Source organism: Plecotus auritus (assembly GCF_963455305.1).
Source record: "Plecotus auritus genome assembly, chromosome: 14".
Lineage (NCBI taxonomy): Eukaryota > Metazoa > Chordata > Mammalia > Chiroptera > Vespertilionidae > Plecotus > Plecotus auritus.
Genome location: NC_137780.1, coordinates 10,647,324 through 10,675,264, shown reverse-complemented (window position 1 = coordinate 10,675,264; position 27,941 = coordinate 10,647,324). Strand labels below are relative to the sequence as shown.

The 27,941-nt window shown below is 44.3% G+C and overlaps 1 protein-coding gene across 1 annotated transcript in view; it reads right to left on the bottom strand.

Moving 5' to 3' along the window:
* The window catches only part of USH2A (usherin), a gene marked incomplete at its 5' end in the record, with an annotated part of 419,390 nt that overhangs the window by 292,511 nt on the left and 98,938 nt on the right, over positions 1 to 27,941 (bottom strand). The window contains 3 exons of the mRNA XM_080650916.1: positions 13,110 to 13,340; positions 23,962 to 24,106; positions 27,488 to 27,657. Of these exons, the coding sequence (XP_080507042.1) occupies positions 13,110 to 13,340; positions 23,962 to 24,106; positions 27,488 to 27,657 (546 nt within the window). The remainder of the gene's footprint in view (positions 1 to 13,109; positions 13,341 to 23,961; positions 24,107 to 27,487; positions 27,658 to 27,941) is intronic.

Sequence of the window (27,941 nt, the reverse complement as noted above, 5' to 3'; positions counted from 1 at the left end):
TTCAGAGAGGAGGGGGGAGGGGGAGAGAGAGATAGAAACATCAATGATAAGAGAGAATCATTGATTGGCTGCCTCCTGCACGACCCCCACTGCAGACTGAGCCCGCAACCTGGACATGTGCCCTTGACCTGAATCGAACCTGGGACCCTTCAGTCCATAGGCTGACGCTCTATCCACTGAGTCAAACCAGCTAGGGCTGAGTTACAGCTTATAGTTGATTTCTTGGAACAGGTCCAGGAACTTCCACATGAACGGTCTCCCTTTCTCCCTTGGTCCTCACTGTAAATGTGGAAGAAACCAGAAGACATGCTTTTCCTCCTAGAGATGCGGAGAGTGAAATCCCTCAGAGGTGAAATGGAAACGCCTCCACTACCCGCTAATGGAAGGAGGCCGAGCCTCACCGTATTCCTCTAGCTCCACAGACCTATTTGGTGTCGCCATGACTTGTCCAAACTTAGTAACAAAGTTTTGAATCTTTTTCACAATTGAAAATAGCAGAAGACAAATAATACATATACATAAAATAGACAAATTCAATCATATGTCTTGTTCCCTTTATAGAAACAAAATGGCTAGTTGGCCTATAGCTCATGCATTGCCCCGTTGGGTAATTAATATGAAAACAGGAAACTGGGGGACATATTTGGCACCTTTAGAGCCAAAAATGACACAAAACCCCCAAAGTGATTAAAAGGTAATTCCCCACCATGAAAATCGTATTCTATATGATAAAATCCTAATATGCAAATCGACCGAACGGCAGACCAACCAGTCACTATGACGTGCACTGACCGCCAGGGGGTAGATGCTCAACACAGGAGCTGCCCCCTGGTGGTCAGTGTGCTCCCACAGGGAGAGCGCTGCTCAGCCAGAAGCCGGGCTCACGGCTGGCAAGCTCAGCGGTGGTGGCAGGAGCCTCTCACGCCTCCGCTGCAGGCAGGCGGTAAGGAGCGAGGGGTCCCGGACTGCGAGAGCCCTGGACTGTGAGAGGGATATCTAACTGCCGGCTGGAAGGATCAGGCCTAAGCAGGCAGACATCCCCTGAGGGGTCCCCAAACTACGAGAGGCTCAGGCCGGGCTGAGGGACCCCCTACCCCAGTGCACGAATGTCATGCACCGGGCCTCTACTTATAAATAAAAAGGTAGCAAGACGTGATGAGAAACAAGTTGTCAGAGGATCTGAAGGCCTGGCCTCTAGTTCTGCTTGTCCGGTCCTGGACCACTTGCTCATTTTATCTTATTTGTGGGGGGACAAGCCACATAGCCTCTCGGATATTCCACTTTCTCAGCTGTGAAACTAGCTGATTCTTCGCCTCCCCTCTCCCCCCCAACCCCTGGCCAGACACACACATATTATTTCCTAAAGCTGTTGAAAGACCAGGGAAACCACATATGTGACTGTATTTTGAATATGCTAATATTTTATGCAAATATAAGCTCTTTTAATTATTAACTCCTGCATTCAAATCTGATTTGTTTCCACTCTTAACACCTCTGTGTCAATCCTAACTTGATTTAGTCTCCACAGCTTATTTATGCTTGGACTCATAAGATTTTAAATATTTAAATTTTACTGAACCCAATCTAACATCTAACCTGAACCCCCCCACCCCCAACATGTTTTAAACCCATTACTTCTTGAAGTGTCTTTGTGGACTAATGAGAAAAATAGGTCCCTCTCCTCTCCATAACACCACCTCATGCATCTGTAAACGGTTATCATGCGTCCCTCCAGTCTTCTCACCTTAAGATTGAACATCCTCAGGCTTCCCAGCCTTTTCTTAGAGGCCCCATTTTCAAAGCCTTTCATCATTTTTTGTTGCTCTCATTTGAAACCTCTGGCAAGTTTGTCTACGCTTTTTGTAAAACGTGCCATCCCAAATGGAACATGCAACTCCTATCAAGGGCTAAGGATTGCCACGTAGAGTCCAATCACCTCCTTGTTTATTTTATCCTTGACAATTCTGCTAATACAACCAAGGGTAGCATTACCTTGCTTCTTCCTTTTATTTTTTTTCCTCAACAGCATCCCACTGTTAACTTTTTAAAAAATATATTTGTATTGATTTCAGAGAGGAAGGGAGAGGGAGAAAGATAGAAACATCAATGATGAGAGAGTATTATTGATCCCTCCACTGAGAACCAATCAGTTCTGCTATGATTAGGCATTCACACTTGTCCTAACTGACAGTGATCAGTAGAGCAAGGCCCATGGTACCCAGGAGGTGGCCATGTGTCCCTTGTTGGGGGAGGCAGAGGCAATATGTCAAGATTGGGTAGTCCCGTGGTTGACCAAGAGCTTAAAGAATGTTTGACACTAACACCAAATCTATGCCTCAGACTCTGGGTGGGGTCCCTCAGCCTGGCCTGCACCCTCTCCCAATCTGGGATGCCTCTGGAGATGTCAGACTGCAGGTTTTGGCCTGATCCCTGAAGACCAGGCTGAGGGGCCCCACTGGTGCACGAATCCATGCACCGGGCCTCTAGTATGCATATAAGATCTTTGGTTAATCTCTTCCTGCCCACCCTGATCCCTCCCCACTTCCATCTGAGATTCATCAGTCTGTTCCACGTTTCCATGCCTGGGCATTGAGCGTCTGCCCTCTGGTGGTCTGTGCACATCATAACTACTGGTTGAATGGTCTAACCGTTGCTTAGGTTTATCTACACTAATAAAAGAGAAAGATGCAAATTGACTGTACCTCCATGACGCCCCCAGCCAACCAGGAGTGAGTATGCAAATTAACCCAACAAAGATGGAAGGTTAATTTGCATATACAGGTGCAGAGCAGCCAGGTGGGGCGGGACGCCTGCTATAAGGAGGAAGGCGGGGGGTGGAGGGAGCTACAGGAGCAGCGCTTGGGCCGGGAGTGAAGACTGCAAACTCCCAGCTGGCCGGGAGCAAAGACTGCAGGTTCCCCAGCCAGCCGGAGCAAAGACTCCTGCTGGAGCGAAGGCCTGGGTCCTAGGTGCTGGAGGAAAACTGGTGCCAGCAGCCAGGTGAAGGAAGGCCTATTTTTGCACGAATCTTCGTGCAACGAGCCTCTAGTGTGTGTGTGTGTGTATATATACACACACACACACACACATATACATATATATATATATACACCTACATTCTAATCCAGTATTTGAGGATTTGGTACTATTGCTCTTTGCTTGGTTTTGGCTATAACAAACTATGAAGCAGAAAAATAGCAGTATGTTATAATGATTAAAACCAGTCAAACATCCATGAATTCCACTCTCACAGGGCCTGTGAGAGGCAGGCATCAAATCTATAGGACTCCAACTATATGCTCTTCATCCTCAATTGTCAAGCACACAACAGAAACTGATAACAACAACAAAGCACATGGAGACATTAATCGCTTTGGAAAACAACTAACAGAGAGTGAGTGGTAGAGTCTCCCCCTGGGCTGGGATGTTTAAAAAGCTTTTATTTCATACTAGAGGCCTGGTGCACGAAATTTGTGCAAGGGGTCCCTCAGCCCAACCTGCACCCTCTACAATCCAGGAGCTCTCAGGGGATGTCCTACTGATGGCTTAGCCAGGGGTGGGCAAACTTTTTGACTCGATGGCCACAATGGGTTCTTAAACTGGACCGGAGGGCCGGAACAAAAGCATGGATGGAGTGTTTGTGTGAACTAATATAAATTCAAAGTAAAGGAGCGGAGGGGAGAGCAAGAGAACCGGATAGAACAGCCGGATCCGGCCCGCGGGCCGTAGTTTGCCCACAGCTGGCTTAGGCCCACTCCCGTGGTTCTCTGCTCTCTGTGGGGCCTGGGGATTTTGCTACAGCCATGGAGATGAAGCCCCCATGCCCTGCTGTCTGCTCTCTGCCTGAAGCCGCCATGCGCCATGCGAAGGAAGCCCCAATGCCCTGCAGTGTGCTCTGTCTGCCAGGCCTGGGGGCTTTGCCAACACTGACACACTAAGGAAGCCCTCATGCCCTGCTGTCCGGGCTCTGTCTGCGGGGCCTGGGGGTGTTCCCGCCGCCACCTTGCTCAGGAAGCCCCCATGCCCTGCTGACCGGGCTCTGTCTGCCGTGTCTGGGGGCGGATACAGCCTCACCGCTTGGTCCCCGCGAACCCCTGTGGGGCTGACAGGCCCAGACGCTGCAGCACCGGTGGAGCGGGGAGGCTGGATCCAGCCCCGCTGCTCCGGCGGACAGGCCCGGACACTCCAGCAGCGTGGCTGAGGGGACTGGGCGCCGCCATCTTGTGGCTATGGGGGCCGCCATTTTGTCGCGGAATGATGGTTAATTTGCATATTACTCTTTTATTAGATAGGACATGCAGTTCAGACTGAATTCTTACCCATGCCCATGACACAGAGATAATGTGGCATATTAGCTACAAGGAAAAAAAAACACCTCCAAATAGGATACTTGCTGAAAGTTTTTAATGAGGCATTAACAGCTCTGTAAATTAAAGTTCTAATTGGTACAGTTTTATGAAATAAACAGGGAGAGAACAGCATCAGATGTAGGCTGGTGTTTGCTGCCTCCACTCAACACATTTTAAGTGAGTGTCAAATTGATTTTGCAATCCTTAATTATGTTTCTCTCTTTTTTTTTCTGACTACTGAATTTATAAGTGTGCCGAAGAAATCAGTTTTCAGCAAACTATTTTTCTCAGTTAAACTTAATAACATAGCATATTAACACCAATTATACGAGCTAGGAAAAATACATCACAGAGGTGCCTAGCATCCAAGCAAGAACTGGTCCATTGTGTATGCAAACGTGTTTCATATTTTCACTGATTAAATTCTTCCTTATGATAAAATATCTAAAAAACAGACAAAGGCCAGCCCTTTATGTACATAAAAAATTATGCCCTAAATGTGAATGAGATTGAAAAAGCCCAATTCTGTAGAGAAAAACAATTGTGTGTTTTTTAATGATACAGATTCTTGTTACCAGGACAGTTTAGGAATTTTTCTTATGATTTATAATATATAGCGGACACCAATTTGTTGCAGGTGAAATTTGGAGTGTTGAGCCTAACCTAAAGTATATACAGTGTTTAAGTCTCTAAAGGAGTACAGGACCAGTAAATAATATAAAAATGGATTGTTTTTTCTTTAAGGTGAATGCAATTTTTCCACTACAAGGTAGATCAAAGTCTCTTATACCTAACTGCAAGAGTCACGGGAGGTCTGTTTCTTTTATCCGTTAGAGTGAGGTATAATTTACATGCAATAAACTGCATCCATGAAAAAGGTCCATACAATTCAGTAAGTTCAGAGAGATGTGACCCTGTAAAACCACCACTAGGATTACTCTATCTGAAAAAACTAAGAGGCCCAGGACATGAAATTTGTGCACTCGGGGGAGGGGGGGGTGTCCCCTCAGCCCAGCCTGCACCCTCTCACAGTCCAGGAGTCCTCGGGGGATGTCCAACTGCCATGGAGGTGGGAGAGGCTCCCGCCACCGCTGCGCTTGCCAGCCGTGAGCCCGGCTTCTGGCTGAGCAGTGCTCCCCCTGTGGGAGCACACTGACCACCAGGGGGCAGCTCCTGCATTGAGTGTCTGCCCCCTGGTGCTCAGTGCGCATCATAGCAACCGGTCGTTCCACCGTTCGGTCTATTTGCATATTAGCTTTTTATTATGTAGGATAGTTAAGTATTCTGGCAGGCAGGTAGTTGAAATAGGTTGAGGCCTCACTGCAGGCTTTAGGAAGGTTGGTCTATTACTAGTTTACACTCACCAATAGGATTATGCTCAGTACCCTTTCTAAAATACCCATCAGTATCTGGCAAATGGGGTGATGATGAGAAAGATCCAGCCATTTAAAGGTAGATGTCACAAGCAGAGCTGAACTTTTTAGGAAACCGTTTGTGGAAACCAGGAGGAGAACCCTGGTGATAAATAGTGCTTTCTTTATAGTTTTCAAAGGACACAAGTTTCCATATTGTTAAGGGACCTGTAGGGTGGGATTAAGAAAAGTCCCTTATTTAGCGCATTAATTGGTAATCCCGAAGAAAGTATGCACAGTAAAGAAGTGGGAGAAGAAATGCAGGTGACAACAGAGTGAGGAGTGACGGACAGGTGAGAAAATGGACACACTGAGTCGATTGTGCGAAGAAGAGCGGAAACAGAGTTAGATTTACAAGTGCATGTTCAAAGGTAAAGCTGGCCACTAGAAATGCAGAAATGAGATGTAGAACGTCAGAACTCTAGAGAAAGGAGGTAGGCAAGTAACAAAACAAAGGCCAGAACGTCATAGATGGAGCAAAAGAAAGAGGTTAGAGGTTAGAAAGGGAGTACCATCAGGATTTATGTGGTTTAGCCACACAAAATATATGCACGGATGAAAAGGCACATAATACAAACTCCTGATTTAAAAACTGTCGTCCATAAATGCCTACATAACAATGACCACAAAGATGGCTTGTACTGCCCTGGCCATGCACCAAGAGGTCACGGTACAATGCCTGGTCAGGACACATGCCCAGGTTGCGGGCTCAATCCCCTGTAGGGGGCATGCAGGAGGCAGCTGATCGATGTTTCTCTCTCTCTTCCTCTCTCTCTAAAATCAATAAAAACGTATTTTAAAAAAGATATGGTATGCCACTCCTTTCTGGTGACCCCTGCATTGAGTCCTTACAACAATCCATTCTGAGGATGATCACACTGATCTACAGAGAGGTGGGTAACTCATGCAAAGTTGCACAATCATGTTGGGGAGCCAGATTTGAAATGTGGGGAGACCCACCCTAGAGCCTCCACGCATTACTGCCTTCCTTCATGCCAACGTCAATACCTCCATTGCCCTTGAAGTAGAATTCCATCAGTGTGATGCAGTTAATCCACCCACAGCATTGATCACGGTTGTTCATACAGCACTTTCAAGATTAAAAGCACTTTTTATTGCACTGTATATGTTTATTAGGACTGTCATCCTAAGGCCACTGCAATAGGCCCTGACGATATGGACAGGTAAAAGTGCGGAAATGTCCACTAACTCTGAAATTTAGTAAGTGTAAGGAGATGGCGTATGAAAGAGATGCGCGACGCTCGGTTCCCAGGGAGCTCTGGGGGGACAGAAAACAGTCCTGACACAGCCCTGGTGACAAGGGACACGGAAGTAACTTCCCCCGCAACGAGGACCATGAGAACCGCCCTTGCTTCTAGTATTCCAGGCCCTGAAACATACTTTCATTTGTGGTTGTGGGTAACTGTGTTTTTTAAATTTAATCTTTGTTGTTAAAGTATTACAGATGTTCCCCCTTTTTCCCCTATTGACCCCCTCCACCCCACACCCACCCCTCCTAAGCCTTCCCTTCACCACACTACTGTCTGTGTCCATGGGTGATGTGTATAAATTCCCCAGTTAATGTCTCCCACCCTCTCCCGCCTTCCCTCTGAGGTCCCACAGTCTGTTCCATGCTTCTGTGTCTCTGGATCTATTTTGTTCATCAGTTTATTTTGTTCATTGGATTCCACATAGAAGATCATGTGATACTTGTCTTTCTCTGGCGGGCTTATTCCCCTTAGCAGAATACTCCTGGAGACATACGTTCTGAGACCTCTTAGGTCAACAGACACTAAACACAGTGAGCTATCACCCCAAGTTACCAATCCTTTCCAAAAGGGCAGAGCTGAGACCAGGCATCTCGATGGAGAACTATGGAAAGGATAAGTGAAGAGGACAAGAAAGATTATTAGTCTGAAAAACAATGTGGAAAAGAGAGGAAGTATTGGTACAGAAACCCACGACACAGCTGGATGAGAGAGTGGCTACAGGAACTCGCTGCGAGGCCACAGAGTAGGTTCATATCATTGTTTTTCAATAACTATAGCCTAAATCTACTATCCAAGGTTAAATAAAATCTGGGGTTCAAATCTGCCAGGGAAAAAAACTTGGCATTTTATTTATTTAGGTGTTTTCTTTTGTTGTTTTTTTTAAAAAAAAGCATTTTCTGGCAAAAGTGCTCGCTCTCAGTCATAGGAAAACAAATATTGGAACACCAGGGTGTTGAAGGTCAGAATTAATATGCTTTTATTAATTAGCCCATCTGAGAAAGTTCGCTCTGCTTGCACCTTTACTGCACCTGCATGTAATCAGCTTGCCTTTAATGAAGTGCTCACATGTCTTGATTTACTAAAAACCATTAAAATAATAACAATAATGCAGAAATAGTAAGGACACGTAAAATATATGCTTTTACAGCATATTGATTTTGGCTGCATGTCTCTCTTCCTCGATCGGTAATTAATTGCACCTCTGGATCCTACCGCATTTTCCTCTGGCCCTTTTGGGGAAGACAAATGAAATACTAAGGGAACAACATGCGTGACAATCAGGCGTGTCCTTGAGCAGCAATGATTAGGAAGAAAGTGTGCAGAGTTCTCATCTGCAAGAGATTCAGCATCAGTCATCGCGTTTCCTGTAAGGACAAATAAAAGGGAATTGCATCCAGTGCACAGGTACGCTGTGTCCCCAGCGGTTTGCTACAAAGATCTCCCCAAAGGCAGTCGCTGGCTCCTGGGCAGGGTCACCAGGAAAGGGCCAGCTGAAAAGGCTGGTGTGATTGGCATCTAGATGCTGCAATCATCAAACCTTCCCCCAAATGATCACGGACCTGTTTCCACTAATAGGAAAAAGAAGAAGTGAGGAGGACAGAGAGGGTCACCTTTGGAATGCCAATCTGAGAGGTTCCTTTCGTTTTCTGTTTTACCGCATTTCCTTTGGCTTACTAGCATGCATGGAAAGGACTAACGTTTTTATGTAAATCGAGTGCACTGACTCTGAATTCCTGAACAAAACAAACTTCCTTTTCTCTCTCTGGAGACACAGTGATCTGCCTGCCCTTCCCTTTGCATCTAGGAGGGATGGCTGTGTGCTACTTCTGTTCTGGATGAAGAAAGTGCTATTAGCTCCACATAACCCGAATACCTCACCCCGTGATTTCAGGTTTTCCAGTTAGAGGATCACAACATTATTGTGGGATTTGCTGCTGCTTTGCACTCTCTGACACGACCCATGAATGGAATTTCCATTTGATACTGAGTAATTCTCCCAGTATCACCAAGTTATTCAGATTAGTAGAGATAGAGTAACTTATGTTAATCTTCAATTGAGAACATCTATAATAAAAAAAGGGTAATATGCTAATTAGACTGGACATCCTTCCTTCCTGACAAAGCCACAGTGGGCGGGGTTCACGGCAGAGGCAGCAGAGGCCCCCAGCCAGCCACTGCAGAGGTGGCAGAGGCCCCTGGCCATGGTGGCAGTGAGCAGGGGCCTGGGCCAAGGCCCTTGCATGCATTTTGTGCATCGGGCTTCTAGTCCTATCTAATAAAAGAGTAACATGCAAATTGACCAATGCTACAACACACAAGATGGCTGCCCCCATGTGGTCAAAGATCCTGCCCCCATGTGGACACAAGATGGCCACCACAAGATGGCCAGCAGGGGAGGACAGTTGGGAGGGACCAGGCCTGCAAGGGAGGGCAGTTGGGGGTGACTAGGCCGGCAGAGGAGGGAAGTTGGGAGTGACTGGGCCTGCAGGGAAGGGCAGTTGGGGGGACCCAGGCCTGCCAGGGAGAGCAGTTGGGGGGGACCAGGCCTGCAGGGGAGGGCAGTTAGGGGTGACCAGGCCTGCAAGGGAGGGCAGTTAGGGGCAAACAGGCTGGCAGGGGAGCAGTGATTCATCAATCAGACTGGCAGAGGAGTGGTTAGGGGGTGATCAGGCTGGCAGGCAGAAGCCGTTAGGGGCAATCAGGAAGGCAGGCAGGTGAGCAGTTGGGAGCCAGCAGTCCTGGATTGTGAGAGGGATATCCGACTGCCTGTTTAGGCCTGATCGGGCCTAAACAGGCAGTCGGACATCCCTTAAGGGGTCCCAGATTGGAGAGGGCGCAGGCCGGGCTGAGGGACACCCCCCTCCGTGCACGAATTTCATGCACCGGGCCTCTAGTAATGTTTTAAAAAAGAATTGTGTAACTGAACAATCAATTTAAAAATCTGAGTGTTTTTACACTCACAGATGCCTTGGTAATAATCTCTATTTTGAATATTTGAGGTGACTTAATATTCTATGGTCACAGATTTAAAATTTAGAAGTTAAAGGTGTTGGTCAGTTAGTACAACCCTCGATTTACTAGATGGGCATGATGACACCCAGAGAAGTGTAGTGTGTCCACTGTCTCAATGCCAGGTAGATCAATTTAACAATTTCAGTAACAACATTAAATAGCATATTTTAATATGTATATTGCATATTATTCACACCCCATATATAACATTTAGGCAAACATATTTGGTATAAGTAACAGCTAATGAATTAATAGAATGTTGATTGTATAAACTGCAGAAGACTCTTAGAAAAGCTCCTGTCCCACCATTGGCACTTACTTAATATTCATTAAAGGAGTAATAGTTAACAGATAATGTTTAATGAATGCTAAGTAATTTGTGCAGCAGACACTGTGCAAAGTTTATTAGGTGGGCTATCTCCTTTAATCCTTCCCTTCCTACTAGATAGCAATGCAGTAAGTAGTATTATTATCCTAATTTTAAAGAATCTTACCATTTGTGACAGCATGGATGAACCCAGAGGGTATTATGCTAAGGGAAATAAGTCAGACAGAGAAAGACAAATACCACAGGATTTGACTTATATGTGGCATCCCAAAACACAAAATAAATGAACAAATAAGACAGGAACAAACTCATAGAGATACAAATTGAGGTTTGCCAGATGGCAAGGGGCTGGGGGCTGGGTGAAGAAGGTGAAGGGCTTAAGAAGCACAAATGAGCAGTTACAAAACAGTCATGGGGATGCAAATATAGTCAATAATATTGTCATTACAGTAATACTGTAACATGTAATAGATGTGTGGTCAGGTGGGTACTAGATTTATCAGTGGGATTCCTTTGTAAGTTATATAATCACTATTCTGCACACCTGAAATCACTAGTAATATAATCCTGAATGTCAGCTGTAACTGAAAAACAAACAAAACGTTTTTTAAGGATATAAAACAACACGCCCAATAACTTGATGTAAAGTTAAAGAGAGCTTTAAAAGTAAGGCGAAGCTGCTGCCATAAGGGCCTAGTGGTGCCCTCAGACGTGCCCGAATGCGGAAGAGGTTCTCCTCCAGGAATCACCAAAGCTCCAGGGAGCAGTTCAAGCCAAAACTGTGATCTCCCTGCCTTGTCCTTCAAATGGCGTGTGCTCCCAACACATTTCTGTGCAGCTGGAGGCGTTGTTACAAACAGAAGGACCCTGTGTCGCCAGGCCTAACTTTTTTAAAGCAGCATTTGGAAAACTTCCCAGACACCACATCTGCCCGAGCCCGTGCACCTCAGAGGAGAAGGCCGGCTCCGGAGACAGTGCAGACGACTAAATGTATTAACGGCGGACGGGCCACTCCATCTTTCCTGCTGCAACAGTAGGTGATCCCATCAAAAACCTGTCCGCCGGCGGGCCGGCCATGCACGCCAACGGGCTCGCGGCGCACACCCAGGTGAGGGGAGCGGATGCTGCTCCGAATGTGGGGCCAGGGAGGGAGTTTCCATTTCCATTCGAGCGAAAGTCGCAGTTTTTATCAGTAGGTGCTTTTCCAGATACCTACTTTTTGTTCTTTCCCTCCTTCCTGGGACTGTTATAAATACGAAGCAGAAGGTCCGCATTTTAGGGGGGTGGGTGGTTGACTTCCTAGCTCTCGGTGATGGTGCCCATGCACCAGGCCAGGTAAGTGCTCATTAATCCCAACACAGCCCAGCTGGAGGGCAATCATGATTCATTACTCTCTCGCCTCCACAGCCGGCCCCACTCAGAGCACACTGTTTACTATGTTGGGATGTTAGGTGAAAAGAAAACAGTCATGTTCCAGCTACTGTTTCTAACGCCAATTCCGTTTCACTGTCCCCAACCTATGAAACATTTATTGTGTGTGTGTGTGTGTTTAACTGCGTTTATTGGGGTGACATCGGTTAACACAATTATACAGGTTTCAGGTGCACAACTCAACAACATGCCATCTGTACACCGCACTGTGTGCTCACTGCCTCATCACCATTTATCTCCCCTGTACCCTCCCCCACATCTTCCCCCTCCCCTCCCCAATTGCTGCACTGTTGTCTGTGTCCATGAGTTTTCTCCCCCCTTTTTTTCTCTCAATCCCTCCTCCACCCCACCCCACCCAGCTATTTGTTCCAAAACGACAAAAGCCTAATGCGTTTACAGAATAATATACATATATATATCTCTTATACTTCGTGAATTGGGAAAGTGAAGTAGGAAGCCTAAAGAGTTAGTTCTCTACTACCTATAGGGAAATGGTGCTCTTAAGTACTATAAATCCTAGAGGTAACAACTTCCAGAATATTCTAGGAAGACCAGGAGCTCGGTGAGGCACATGAGCAGGGTCGGATGCTGTCTCTAGTTAAATGTTTGGTATTGTGTTGGAGATTTCTTTGCATTGATTTTCATTTCAAAACAACAACATCATATTAAAGTGCGTTTATATCGATCACTGAGGTGGTTCGGTGCCTTTACATTCTGTGCCTGCAGCCGACGCCTTCCTCTGTCGCCGGCCCATGGAAGGTTTGTTTTCCCTGAAGCACCGTTCCCTGGATGCTCTCCACAGAACCTGGTGTGTTACCAGTGGTTACACTTTTTTAAAAAGTTCCATCATGTAAGTGTTAGGAATACGTATCCGAACCAAGTTAGAGAGCTTTCCTGTGTTTCTTTTAGAGGCTTTAATCACCCGATGTGCCCAGGACCTCCCAGAGCGAGGGCATTTCCCACTCATTTGCCCACAGAGCTCCTCACAGAGACAGTGACTAACGTTCTGAAAAAAAAAAAAGTTCTAGAAACTTTGTCCAAAAGCCATGTTCATCACTTTCTTTGACCCACGAAGACAGCTTTTCCATATCTACTTTTTTCTTTCCTTTCTTCCACTTCCCCCACTTTTTTCCAGAATCCCAGAGAGAGAGACAGGCGGACACAATCAAGCTGAAGTTATCAAAGGGCTGAACTGGCATTTCTATAAAGAGGCATAGCAAACATTCATTGTAAAGGCCCATCAAAATAACAGAAAAGCTTTTGGGTCTTCGTGCCTCTTAAATAAAGGGCCGTCAGACATACTCACCGGTGAAGTCTGTGTTGACGGGGTGAGTGGAGCTGGGAAATGTGTAATATCCGTGTCCGGGGAAGCGAACTCCTTTCTCCGCCCTGGCCCCCGGGGCTGGGAGGGATGTCTCCCTCCTTTCCAGCTGATAGACGGGAGCCGGGCCATTCAGTTCTGCGGGCGGGAGCCAGCGAGCGCGGATGGCTGTGCCGCTGACCCCTTCGACCAAAGGCGGCCTCAGCTGGGCTGGCGCTAAACGTCAGAAAACACGTGTTACCTTCGAGAACTTGGCTCCTGTCTCCAGACACAGGTCCTCACACATATGGACCCGTGCAACTGTGGGCATCACACTCAAAATCAAATTCGTTAGGCTCCCAGGATGTGTGTGGTTCTAGGAACCAAAACCACAAGATAGACTTTATCTACAATGTGACTCCACAGTGTGAGTGGCTAAGAGAAGATGAGCAGAATGAGAGACAGATGTGTGAAAGTAGCAATGACCCCTGGGAGACACTGAGCGTTGAATGGACAGCTTCTGACACAAACAAGAGAAAGAGAAAATGCGGACACTGGGACACCAGGAGAACCCGGTGACCACGGGAACTCTCGGGGCAGACGAGCAGAGGGGCATGGCTATCTAGGTCTCCCCCACTTTGGTGACCCACTGGGGGTCCCCTGGGGGGGCTGACCTACCTGCAAGGCCATGCAGCCTGTTCCTTATGACTACGTTGCCTGGAGCCTTCTGCCTCTGAACAAAGGCAGCAGCAGCGAGCAGGAATCACAGGGCTGGGCACCCATACCTGGCCTCCCGGCCTCCAGCTTCCCCTCCCTGCAGGCTGGTGCCCCAGGCATTGTGGGCACCTACCCAGCTCCAAGCAGTTTCCCAAAACTACCCGGCACCTGGAACCTGCACACAGAGGTCCCTTCTGTCAGAGACCACCTTTGGTGGTCTGAAACAAGCAAGAGAGAGACTGCATAGAAAGGCTGGGGAGCCCAGAGAACTCTCCAAGAGCTGTGGAATTACCGAGGTCAGAGGTCAGAGAGCCTCCTTAAGGTCCACCTCCAAAAGGTGGGCGGGGCCTCTATCCAGATGCTCCTGGCTGCCTACTAGGTCTCCTGAAGCCCATCCACCAATCAGAGGCAGCAATCAGGATCAACTCCTGCACCTACAAGCACCTGGCCCCTCCACCCAGCGCTGCTCCAGTTGGTAGGCCTTAGCCCTGATCAGCTCACTACTATCTGCCTGCCAATACCACCTGGCACACACAGGCTACAGAGGCCACCTTCTGTATAGGCTACTTTTCCAAGACTGGAGGAGACAGCTATCTTGTCTAGTTTATATAAGCAAGCATAGAAAGTCAAACAAAATGAAAACACAGGAAAAATATCTCGCAAATAAAGGAACAAGAAAAAGCCCCAGAAAAAAGACAACCCTAAGGAAATGGATGTAAGTCACTTGCCTAATAAAGAATTCGAAGAAATAGTCATAATGGTGCTCAACCAACCTGAGAGGAACTTAGGGAGAAGGTCAACAAAGAAAAGTGTAAAAAAGAACGAAGCAGACCTGAAGAATACAGTAATTGAAATAACACACACACACACACACACACACACACACACACACACACACTAGAAGCAATTAACAGCAGATTAGCTAACGCAGAAAACAAGATCAGAGATGTCAGAGAGAGAATGGTGGAAACTGGCCAATCAGAACAGCAGAAAGAAAAAAATAATAAAAAACAACAACAAACAAACCACAAAGATACTTTGCCGGACCTCTAGGATAACATTAAATGCTCAAACACTGGCATTATAGGGATTCCCAAAAGGAGAAGAGAAAGAGAAAGGAATGGAAACTTTATTTAAAGAAATAATGGCTGATAAGTTTCCTCACCTGGGAAAGGAAACAGATCTAGTTCCAAACTAGATGAACCCAAAGAAACACACACAAGACATATTGTAATGAAAACGGCAAAAGTTGAAGACAGACCATTTCGAAGGAAGCAAGAGAAAAAAAATATCACATACAAAGAAAACCCTATAAGACTGTCATCTTATTCTTCAGCAACTTTACAGGCCTGGAGGGCAGGACATCTAGAAAGTGCTGAAAACAGGACCCTACAACCTAAAATAATTTACCCAGCAAGGTTATCATTCAGAAGTGAAGGAGAGAAAGTCTCCTGGACAAATAACAAACAGAGGACTTCATCAACACTAAACCAGTTTGACAAGAAATGTTAAAGGGGTTTCTTTCCAAGTATTCAATAGATGCAGCATATCAGACATTTCAAAAGCTACTATGAAGGTTAAAAGAAAAAGATGTCCAAAATCAGCTCAAACTGCAATAAGTAATTAGGAGATGGACAACACAAGTCAATCTAAAACATGGTATCAAAAACATAAAATGTGGCGCTGGCTGGTGTGGCTCAGTTGGTTGGGCACCTGGGGGTTACATGGTGGGGAGCATGCAGGAGACAGCCAATCAATGTTGCCCTCTCACATCAATGTTTGTTTTGTTTTTTTTTTCTCTCTCTCTCTCCCCCTTCCTCTATCTAAAAAAAAATTAGTAAAAACAAAATCTATATACATACATACATACATACATAATTGCTTTCGGTTTTGCAAAACAAAATTCTATATCATTGCAAAGCACTGTTATTAGTAACCAACAACACATCTTTTAAATTGCATGTGATAAAAGATCAAAGAATATATCTCATCCACATTCAAAATCTACCAGTATTTACTTAGAAAAATCTTATAAATGTGAACTATAAAATGGAACTTCAATATCCATCATTTCAAAGAATAACAACATACAGTCTGTTTTCATGTGGAATAAAATTACAATGTTCTTACATTTTTTGCAATAGCTCTTTTATCTGATTTCTAGGCTGTCTCTTCTGTTTATAGCTGGTCTTTTATAAAATGCTCGATAATATACATTCTTCTCTATGCAGCATTTATTGCTTTATAATCTGATTAATAGCATATCATTATGCATAGATTTACACTTGCAAAATTTATGTAGTGTGGAGTCTGAACATCACTGGATAAGAACTGAAGGCTAAATGAGCAGAAGCTCTTGCCGATGGCAGGTCTTTAAAATCAAATCTCCTTATTTATCTTTAAGGAAGAGTTTGTTGTCTATGAAGACTGCAGGACCGTGTCAATATCTTAAAACATCATCAACTTTGCATTTGAAGAGAGGGCTCCGGGAATGAACAACCCTCCCACATTCCAGGAGTGTGGGGAGCAGGCTAGCATAAGACATCCTCAGGCACCATGTCAATAGAAAAGGATTTTGATTTTTTCTCTGAGATGCAGTTGGCAACTGGCCTACTTCAACTGCTATCCAATCAGTGACCAGAGAAAGAGAAGATCCCCTACCCCCAGACTCTCAGAGATCACTCAGTGTTGCCTTGTTGACTTTTCTCTGACGGGAAAAAGGAACAAGATCTATTGTACTGCTGCCTTCTTTGTTCAGGAGTCTCCAAAAGAGAGTATGTGTAGTGAAACTTAACTGGAAAAGGAGAAACTTAAGGTTGTTGCCTGGCTAAGTCCCTCCGTATGGAATATTGGTGAATCCGTTATTTCGTGTCTGTTCTTCCACACCCCATTTGCTGAGGATTACGTTGCGTCTGATTATGTCTAGGATCTCTTCCAGTTTCAAAGGTCCATGACTGTACATTTCCAAGCCCTGCTTCTCACTCAGTAAGCCAAGGAGGGGTTCTGGACATATGGATCCGCTTCAGCTCTGAGCCCCCATATTCCTTGGCCCCAGTCCAGCCTAAAATTTTGACTTTTCTGTGTTCTATGACATAAAGAAAAGCCAGAAAGCACTGCTTTAGACTGTGTGGGACTTCCCCTCCTTGGCAAATAAACACGGCCTTCGTCCACAGTCATCCTGGCCACCAGCAGGAACCAGCACAGAATGAGGACCCTCCATGGGAGGAAGGAGGGAGGCGGCGGCGTGATTCCTGAACTGCGATTGGACCAGCAATGATGACAGGGAGCCTCGTTCCCTGGCATCCAACGTTAATAAAAGGCCGTTGCTTGGACTGTAATTATGGCATTCTTGCTACCCAAACTTGAAGCTTTTATGGGGCTTCTGCAATTATCTACTTAAATGCATCGTACCACTTGCCTCTCTGACAGCAAAGTATTGATTTTTTAATCATTTTCAAGTCTCCTCCAGCACAAATAAATGTACTACAGTTACAGTTAATGCACTGTGTACATGCATTAACCGCGGGCGCGCCGCCATTCATTACTTGGCGATACAGAGAGCTGAAGTCTGGCTCCTCAGAAAGTAGCGTCAGAGATTTGACATCAGGATGGAAGCTGCCATTGTCTTTGGTGCTCCCAATCCTCTAATTTCGGGGGACCTTTTTAAATAGGGTACTTAAAAAAAGAACAGGGTGCTGAATGGAGGTCTTTCATATATGTCAGTGTGGATGAAATTAAAACTCGTCTCACTGAGAAGATAGGGTTTCTATTTTCCTAAAGGTGTCACTGCAGAACCTATGGCAACTTTGCTCAGATGCATTTTGGTCCATTTCATTTTTTTCCTTGCACATATTTAGAACACATCTATCAAAATATTTGGGTAATGTGTGTGTGTGTATGTATATGTGTGTGTGTGTGTATATATATATATATATATATATATATATACACACACACACACACACACACACACATATACACACACACACACACACACACACACATATATACATACACACACACACTAGAGGCCCAGTGCACAAAAATTTGTGCACTCGGGGGGCAGGGGTGAGATCCCTCAGCCCGGCCTGTGCCCTCTCGCAGTCTGGGAGTCCTCAGGGGATGTCCGACTGATGGCTTTAGCACTGCCACAGAGGTGGGAGAAGCTCCCCCCACCGCCCCTGTGCTCACCAGCTGTGAGCCCGCTTCTGGCTGAGTGGCGCTCCCCCTGTGGGAGCGCACTGACCACCAGGGGGCAGCTCCTGCACTGAGCAGGATCAAGCCAAAACGGGCTCTCAGACATCCCCTGAGGGGTCCCAGGTTGCGAGAGGGCACAGGCCAGGCCAAGGAACCCCGTCAATGCACAATTGGGGCTGGGGAGGGATGCAGGAGGTTGGCCAGCTGGGGAGGGACCGCGGGAGGGCTCCAGGGTGTGTCCAGACCATCTCGCTCAGTCCCAATCGGCTGGACCCCAGCAGCAAGCTAACCCACCGGTTGGAGCATCTGCCCCCTGGTGGTCAGTGCACGTCATAGCAAGTAGTTGAGCGGCCTTAGCATATCATTAGCATATTACGCTTTGATTGGTTGACTGGACGACCAGACAACCAGACACTTAGCACATTAGGCTTTTATTATATAGGCTATATATATATATGTGTGTATATATATATATATATGTGTGTGTGTGTGTGTGTGTGTGTGTATACACACATACATACAAACTAGTATATGTATGTATATAGGATGATTCAATTTTTACATATTATAATTGTGATGCTTTAATGCCTTACTATAATTAGCATATTATAAAGCTAAAACATTGTTTTAAAAAGTGTGAATTCCAAATGCCATTTCTGTGCCCCACAAAGGCCAAGTGCAACCCCTGCTAAAGTCGCATATCTCAATACAGACCTGTCGACAGAGGTCATCGCGTATTTTACCCATGAGCCTTTTCCTTCGGTGGTGCATCCGCACATTCAAAATTAAAGCTGGTGAGTCAAAGCAGTTAATTTTGTTTTGTGAGAAATAATATCATTTTAGTTTTAGCATCTAAGACAGATGCCAGCGTTTCCCTCTGAACAGATGGTAATTCCATCTAATAGTGCATCTCTGTATTAGTGAGGTCTGTTGTGTATACAAACAGTAATAAACAGTAGGTAAGGATCAAAATAAATTTTAATTGTTGACATTAAATTCTGGCAGCCACAGTTCTGAGGCGGCAATATTCCTTTTTCAAGCCTGTCAGATTTACGGAGGCTTGCGGCGCTTTGCCGGAAGCCACCATCCCAGTTCCAATAAAGGCCTGTTCGAGGGCTACCAGCTACTGGTTTGCACGGGGATGCCTATTTTCCTACACTGAGATGATTCGTCCAGAACGACAGGGAAATGGTGTGCCTGTGACAGTCTGCCAGGATTTCTTCCAGGATGGCCTTGAAGGACTGAACGTTTAATGAAGAGGTTGATATAAAGGGTTATGTCCCTGGTTACATTGGGGCGGGGCGCATATTATCACAGCCAGTTGGGTATCTTGCTCAGTAAGTGTCTCCCATTCAACGGATGCTATTCTATGTGCAAATCCGGGCATTCCTGAACGATCCGAGAGTGACATCATTCCTATCATTGGTTGGCTTTGCCCAAGTCTGAAGGATTTCCCTGACACCACAGCTCTCATCAACGGCTCTTCTATAGGTTTTGTCAAGTGCACCAACCAGCACCTATTTGGCTCTCCTAGAGCCTCCAGCGACCCGGTATTACCAGCCGCCGTGGCTATTTATTTTGGGAAGTTGCCATGTTTAAAAAAACAAAAAAGAATCATTAAAAAAAAAAAAGAGTCTGGCATTCAGGTAACTTCAATAACAAACATGCTTTGCAATCATATTTCTTTAAAAAATAAATGCTTTTTTTTAATCATGAAAAATATATTGCTTCCACCATATGGGACAACCAACGACTCGCCGACCGATTTAAGCGGCAGCATATTGAGCTGACCATATGTTACAGTGCTGCGGAATGGCTGAGTGATTCATGCCCGTCACATTCTAGTATATCAATTAAAGCTCCTTGAAGTCTGCATGATTTGTGTCTCTGTTATTAAACCCTGCTAATTCATCCCACTTACACATCTGTTATAAATCTCGAGGAGTGCAGCATGATTCATGGCAATCTGGGAGCAAATTCTTCTCCTTGTAATTAACAGTAAATTGTTTTACTGCCATGCGATGAATTTTTCAGTTATATTGCAAATGAACTCCTAAATGTGCGGTTCTTGCCGAAGAACCGACTTATATCATTAGGCAATTAAAAAGTATTGCTCTGAACCAAAAGCTTTTAATCAAGGGAGATTCAACTTGAACATCGCCGAAGAGCGGTGGAATCTGACGTGCTGGGGAAGCCTGTGAAGGCATTTCTGGTGTTGAAAGGGCAAAACAGACAAACAAACCGGAACCCTTCCTGGTGCTGAGGACGCCGCGGATGCTGAGGGCTGCCTGAGCACCTGGGCCAGGATCCTGCGCATCTCGCAGCTCCTGAAGACGAGCTGCCATTCCCAGATTTCTCCACTGCTCTCCACGCCTCTCACGAGAGCGCTGCTTTATTCTTGGAATAAATAATTGGATAATTAGCCCCGCTGAATCATCAGAGGATTCCGGTGCTGTTTGAGTGTTCTTGTCAAAGGTGAAGCCAATTCATTTCGGCTCCCTCTGCAGCTCTTCGCAGAGGCTGTGATCCCCCCCCCTTGCCCCCCCACCCCCCGTTTCCCGGCAGCAGCCTCAGATTCATGAGTCCATACATCAAGTCGGTAGTTTAACAACAAATGGAATTAAATTCAAAGAAGGGAAACTAATTGAAGGACAGCAACAGAAGTGTTTGGTAATGTGCTTTTTAATATGGCACGCCGCATTTGCATGATAATTTTTTCCTTTTTAGCGTGGAGCCGAAAGTGACTGGCTTAATGAGGGATTATTCAAGACAGGAACGAACCAAATGCATTCATAACTCAGAACAAAGATTGTATTATGAAACAAAAAGCAGCGGCGACCTCACAGAAGTAACGGGATGATTGGTTTATGCATTATGAATAAAAAGATAGAAAAATATTTATATTGGTATTCACTAATGACTATATGTACAAGATTGTTGTAATTAAAATTATAAATTAACATATTAAGAGTGCTTGTTTAATCACTCTGGGCCCTATTGGCAGTGAAAAGACGTAGGTACCTGCATGCAAAACAATATGTGTTTTCAACCCAGCAGCCAAGAGCCTATACATTTTACTTTGGATTCAGAGAAAAAAGCTTAATGCACCACTAATTACTTGCTTAATGGGAGATGGGCTCATCTGAGCTCGGGGTGCAGAGGTCAATTTCTGACCGGCAAAGGAAAGAGCAGTGTCCCTCTAGGACTGGATCTCCCAAAGAAATGTCTCTTAAAAAAGGTTTGAAGAGTACTTCATTTGCAAAGGAGAGAAATGCACAAATTTCCTCCATTAAAAGGGTAATTTTCAGGGATAACAAGGACTCTAAGAGGGTTCAGTCCTTAAGCTCATTACCCTCAGGCCCTCAGAAGCAACTCCAAAGCCATGGATCAAATCGCCCAAGATTTTACAATGGAGACAGAAGCAGCCACTCCAGGGAGAACCCCTCCCTCAAGTCAGATCCCAGGCTTTGTCCTGGCAGGAAAACTAGGGGAGTAGTGACAGAATATTCTGGATGGAATGCACCGATTCTAAGCCTATATCGAATTGAAACACACACACACACACATTTAAAGCACAAGAAAGCAAATTATAATTCTCAAGCCTTTTAATGAAACAGTCAGATAAATCTTTACAAGTATCTTTTTTATTGATCTGACTGAGATTTAAGGAAGACACATTTTCATGATTTAGCTGGATAGTACTTGCGATTTTTGGTACTCTTTTTTTTTAAAAAAGTTTGTAAATGTGGTTGGCTTCTTTTGATCTCCAAAAATGAGCTCATATGAACTGCATTTAGATTTACAAGTAATTTTCCCCAAAATCACCAGAATTCATTGGAGTAATATATATCCTCCTAATTGCCATTTTATTACTAGAAGAAACATACAGGTGAAAGTCAACTTTTAGTCCTTTCCCACATCAAACCTGTTGACTATTATAAAGGCTTGGCTTTCCCCATTGTTGATTTCTATACCTTAATATCTATGCTGCATCCAGATGTCTAATCTCAAGAAAAGTTTTAGGAAAAACCACAGAACTTGCTGCAGCCATTGTGGTTGGTGGCAGCACAGACATCATGGCTGCACTGAGTGGGAAGGACTCGGTTTCAAGGACATCTTTCTGGCTTTACTCTTTGCAGGCACAGGGGTGTCTACTCTCTAGGGACAGGCAAGCCTCCCTTCAGTTCCTTTAGTTTGTCTGGGTCTCCACACAGACACCAGGATCGTATCTGGAAGACGGGGCCTGTACAAATAGCACCGGAGACCACGCATGTGAGCTGCGCGTGGAAGCAGCCTGGGAATGCAGCCTGAAGGAGAGGAGGCTGGGGCAGAGGTATTGTTATGAGAAAATTACTACAAGTGATGTCATGAGGAAGAGAAATGAGACTGAGGACAGCCCCCCAGGGAGTAGAAAAAGGATGTTAAATAGAAGCCACAGGGAGATCACTCAGATCAACATAAGAAAACACCTTTTAGATGAGGTGTGATTTGCCTGAGAGGTAGGAGCTGCCTACCACTAAAGCTATCAGACTGTTGGACAAACACTTGGGAAAAATGTTATAAAGAATATATTAGCCCGGCTAATGTGTCAGTGGTTGAGCGTTGACCTATGACCCAGGAGGTCAAAGGTCAATTCCATGGAGCACCTAGCTGAAATGCATGTAAGATGAAATATGACTGGACTATAGATTAAATATATAAAAATACAGAGTCCTGTCACAGAGAAAATAAAACAGAATTTCTTGGAATTTGGGAGTCATTCTCATGGATGGAAAATTTGAAGAAACACAAATTCCTTGTATGAGATCATTTGAGCACAACGAGTTTTTCCAGGATGAAAACAAAATAAGACAACAGACTCGAGAATTGGACCTGAAGACAGGAAAAGGGTCTAGGGAATATTTTGTAGCGGAATATTTGTGCACCATCTGTCATTCATGTCGGAGACTTTTCCACTCACAGCAGGACATTTTCTTAAGGAGCCCCAGGAAACCAAGGCTTGTTGGTCGGCTGATGGAAAACTGATTTGAAAATAGACTAAATGCCCTGTAACTGTGTTATCCAGGTAATAATACAGGTAATCATGTTTGTATTGAGTCTGGTTTATTCTAAGTGAAGCAAGCAACTTTATATACAAACCACTTCCTACTACGATCATAGTGGACAAGTCTTGAAATTTTATAATCTTAGCACATTCTTATGAATACTCAGTAAATTAATAAGTACGCCACTGTCTATCCAATAAAGGCAAAATATACCAGCAGGGCAGCCTGGTAATTCCCGGATGTCTGCCTTTGGTCCCCTAACATAGGAGTGAGTAGAACCAACCCCACAAAAAAGGTCAAGACAGAGGGACGAGATATTCTGAGCCCTCATAAGAAGCCTCCTGCAAGGCTGGTGTGGCTCAGTGGTTGAGCATCAACCTATGAAGGAGGAGGTCACAGTTCCATTCCCAGTCAGGGCACATGCCCAAGTTGTGGGTTCGATCCCTAGTGTGGGGTGTGCAGAAAGAAGGCAGCTGGTCAATGGTTCTCTCTCATCATTGTGCTCTCTCTCTCTCTCTCTCTCTCTCTCTCTCTCTCTCTCTCCCAGTCTTCCTCTCTGAAATCGATTAATAAAAAAAGCAGCAGCAGCCCCCCGCTGCAAACGTCTAACAATTGTCAGGGCATCACCAGGACCTGGAATGGTGACTAAGCCTGGGTTTCTCTGCATTTAATTCTATTTCTTATTATGGTAACAGTTGCAACTCAGGCCTCCTAGGAACCTCTTTAACTTGTTTATTTTCCTGTTTAAAAAGGCAAAGGTAATAGCAAGCAGGACGAGTGAGGGAGCAAGACAAAGCAAAAGACAAATATGAAGTCCAAACGGGAGGAGGTGTTGGGCTTTGTAGGTGTTCGTTTATAAATACACAGTGTATTTTTCATGGCCATGAAAACTGGCTTACCTGCTGGCAATGTCTGCCCTGCTCCCGAAGCACTGGTTACACAACCAACTGAATTGCAGAGGGAAACAGTAAAGTTGTAGGTCCTGTAAGGTTTCAGTCCACTTACAATATAGGACAGTTGCTGGGATCCAGTCCTGGCCAACACCTTCGAGGCAAAAAAAAAAAAAAAAAAAAAAAAGTCAGATACTAGATAATCGGTGTGAAAAATATCACCTTGGCCATCCAAGTTGCATGAATTCAAACAGAAGGAGGGACTGCCAATCACTCTTCGGAGAAGAAAATTTGTTGGAAGAGTCTCAACAAGCAAGGGTTTAATTGATAACCATCCAATCACACTGTTTTATGGGGTGAGAATGCAGTTCCTGAGTGGATAAATGAGGAACCCACGTTATTGCCCCATAAAGCAGCGTGGTGGTATGGTTATTGTCTCTGATGGTGAAGATAAAGGATGGTGACACTGTCATTGTTATCATGAAAAAGTCCAATTAAAAAGTCCATAGGGCTTGGCCAAAGCTACCCCAGCGCAGCAATGCCCACATGCTATTTGATGGAGATGGTACAGAAAGATGTCACTTTGCTAAATCAATCCCATCATTTTCTGTAAAACAAAACAAAACAAAAAATAAACACATTACTGAGCAGCCACATGAGGTCAATTCTCAATTATCTTTCTTATGCAAATAAGCACATATGCATTAGATCAAACAGTTATATTTTTTGAAATGGTGTCTTTATCACACAGTCTCGGATGAAATAGCAGATTTGAGCAAAGGAGACTGGGAGGAACTCCCTAGTCTATAAACAAGTAATTAAATAACCAGCACTGAGAGTTGGGCCCGCCATTATAACTAGAAATGATCAAAGCATCCATGTAAATTTGCTTGGTCTGTAGACACAAAGAACCACGGGAAATTATACCCAGAAAAAAAAGTCATTGAAATGGAGAGTATGACAATAAGCATGAGTAAGTACAAAACAGTTTCTTCCAAGGATTGGTGATATAAAAAGAGATCACAAAGTCTTTCATAAACATAAATACATTCCATAAATATGAAAACTGTACAGGTTAGTCATGTATGCAGGACTTTTCTAGATGTTTTCCCTTTAGGAGTACAATAAAATTAGTTTGGAATATTTGCCTGAGTCTTGACTTTAAAATTTTATAACCTAGGTGAGTAGTTCTAGAAAACAGTGTGATTAGAATTTATTTATTTACTTTTAAAAATCTATTTTTATGATTTTTTTTACAGATAGGAAGGGAGAGAGATAGAGAGTTAGAAAAATCGATGAGAGAGAAACACCATGCTGGGGATTCAGCCTACAACCCAGGTACATACTCTTGACTGGAATCAAACCCATGACCCTTCAGTCCGTGGGCTGATGCTCTATCCATTGAGCCAAACCAGTAAGGGCTAGAATTTAAATTACATCATTTACATACGGTTTCAGAAATAAAGGTGATTTCAAAGTACCTAAAAATTGAGGAATAATTTAAAACCGTGGAACCATTTCACTGCAATTACATTTAGAAATCAAGAAAACAGACACTGAATTATTAATCCTTTATCTCTCTTATTATAAATGGTTATTAAGGATATAATTGAGGATATAACTTTTATTGTTTTTGCCATGTGACTTAAAATTTTCTAAATAAAATACAACTTAAAAATGGGTAATACTTCATATTGCTATAAAAATTCATTCCACTTAGAACAACCAGGTATTATTAATGTAGATTTTTAGAAAAAAAAAAGCTGTTTTTAGGATAAAATATGTAAGGGTGTGTGGGTCTTCTGTAGTATCTTATGTTCTGGGAGAGCACACCTCATGTCTGGGAATGCTCTTCTGATCACGGAGCTGAGTCCCGGGGAAGCCGCCAGCTCTGAGTGCACCCAGAGAAGGACAGGACCCAGGTTGTATTGCAAGCAGACCAGCCATTTGGGACATGAAGCCTAGCAGATGCTATGCTACCGGAAGTGATTGAAGTGGGAAACGATGCTATGAGACCCTTATTATAGCAAGCCCACAATAAGAGAATCACCAGGTGGACACCTAGGGTGTGGAGCAAGGACATATCACAGGATGGAAACCACATACCATTTGCTAGAGCTGCTAGCATGCTATTGGGCCTCAGAAAAAGAGAACTGAATAAGGAACATTAGCTGACCATGCAGCCAAAGCTACTCCTCATGAGCTTTGTGGGACATGCCAAGTCTTAAGGTCAGGTGCGCCTAACAGAAATTCATCATCAAATGGAAGTGGGTATGGAGAAATGGACATAAGGCACAACATGCTGTGTAAGCAGGTAGTCCAGCCCCCCATGTCATCCATCATTCTGGTGACTCAATCTCAGCTCATACTTAGGACTCCTTGGAGGTCTCCTAAAAGCTGAGAGAGCAGAAAAATGTGGTTTGGTTCATGAATGATTGTCTTAGTTTGTAGGTGAAGGCTGCTCTATAGCCACGTGTAGGGATGGTCCTAAAAACCAGCAGCGAGAAGATATCCTCTCCATGGGCAGATCCTCAGGCAGTGTGCCTGGTCACCCACTCCGTGTGCAAAGGGAAGGGACCAAGGTAGCTACACCTGGAACATATGACGGTAGCTTGGTTGTATGGGTCATGGCATCAACGCAAAAGGACTGGAAGATGAGGTACCAGGAAGTCTGGGGGAGAGGAATGTGGGTAAACTAATGGGAGAGGCATCACATGGGAAGAACTTTTTGTCACGTTGATCCCTTCAAAGAGCATCTCTGTCTGTAGGTAGAGGTGCTAAATGGCCAAGTGTGCAGTGACTTGTCCAGCTGACACTAGCCAGTCTCGGTCACTGGCCACCTTCCTGTTGATCAAATGGATTGTACCTTGGCACAACCATATACTGTGGGCTAACGTGAGCCTCTCATCCCCTAAGTTTGTTTATATGCGTATATCTACCAAATGAATTAGTCCAGGTACATAGTAAAGACCCAGTAACTGTTAGCAATGATTATTATTCTCATTACCGTTAGCTGGAGAATGAAATACCACAATGCAGTAGGTCAATATCTACCCCAAACTTTGAACATCATAACCTTTACTATAAGCTGTGAGACATTCCACTCCTCGGATTTTTTCCCAAGGAAATAGAAATATGCAAAATGCACATTAAATGTCCTTATTAATGTTATTTATATTTCCAAAATAATTTATATAATATTAATGTCAACTGATATTGCACTGGTTAAAAAGTATTGTATGCCCAAATAATACGATAGTACATAGCTACCAAAAGTCAGCTTCTCACAAAACTTTTAAGGATGTATATTAAGTGAGAAAAGTAGATTTCATTAAACAGAATTATATGAACTTAGTTTTAAAATATGCTTATATTAGAAAAAAATAAGGTACATATCACATTGCATTAGGGAATAAATGCCCCATTTAAGCAATGTCTAAAGAAGAATTCTGTCACTGAATTCTGCAAACTCAGAAAATGTCAAACTGAAGCTATAATTCAATTGTGAAAGGACACTATGTGAAAAGAACAATACCTGTGAAAACACCACCGGAGCAGGTTGTTGAGGTGATTGTTCAGAAATCATATTGATCTCATACCCCACAACGTCTCCTCGGGTAACATTATCGGCTGGCTTCTCCCAGGACACTTTGAGAGAGTGTGGTGAGAGGGGGGAGACCAAGGGAGGGGCCATGGATATAGGCTCTGTCAAGGGCAACAATGACAACAGTGAAACCATGAACGCTGTACTCACAGGCTTAACAAACTGAGTCCCCACATTCATTCAAGTTTCTGAAATACCCTGTGGTTTTTTTACATAATATCCCGGTTTTTAAAAATCAAAGAGTATACTGCTGCAAATAAAAACTATTCATTTTTACATGTTATCTGCAAGGATGTCCTCCAATTTCATATTACCAGCAAAGACATTTTCCATTTACACAATAAAAATAATCTAGGAGTTTGATTGTGCTCATAAAGATAACTAG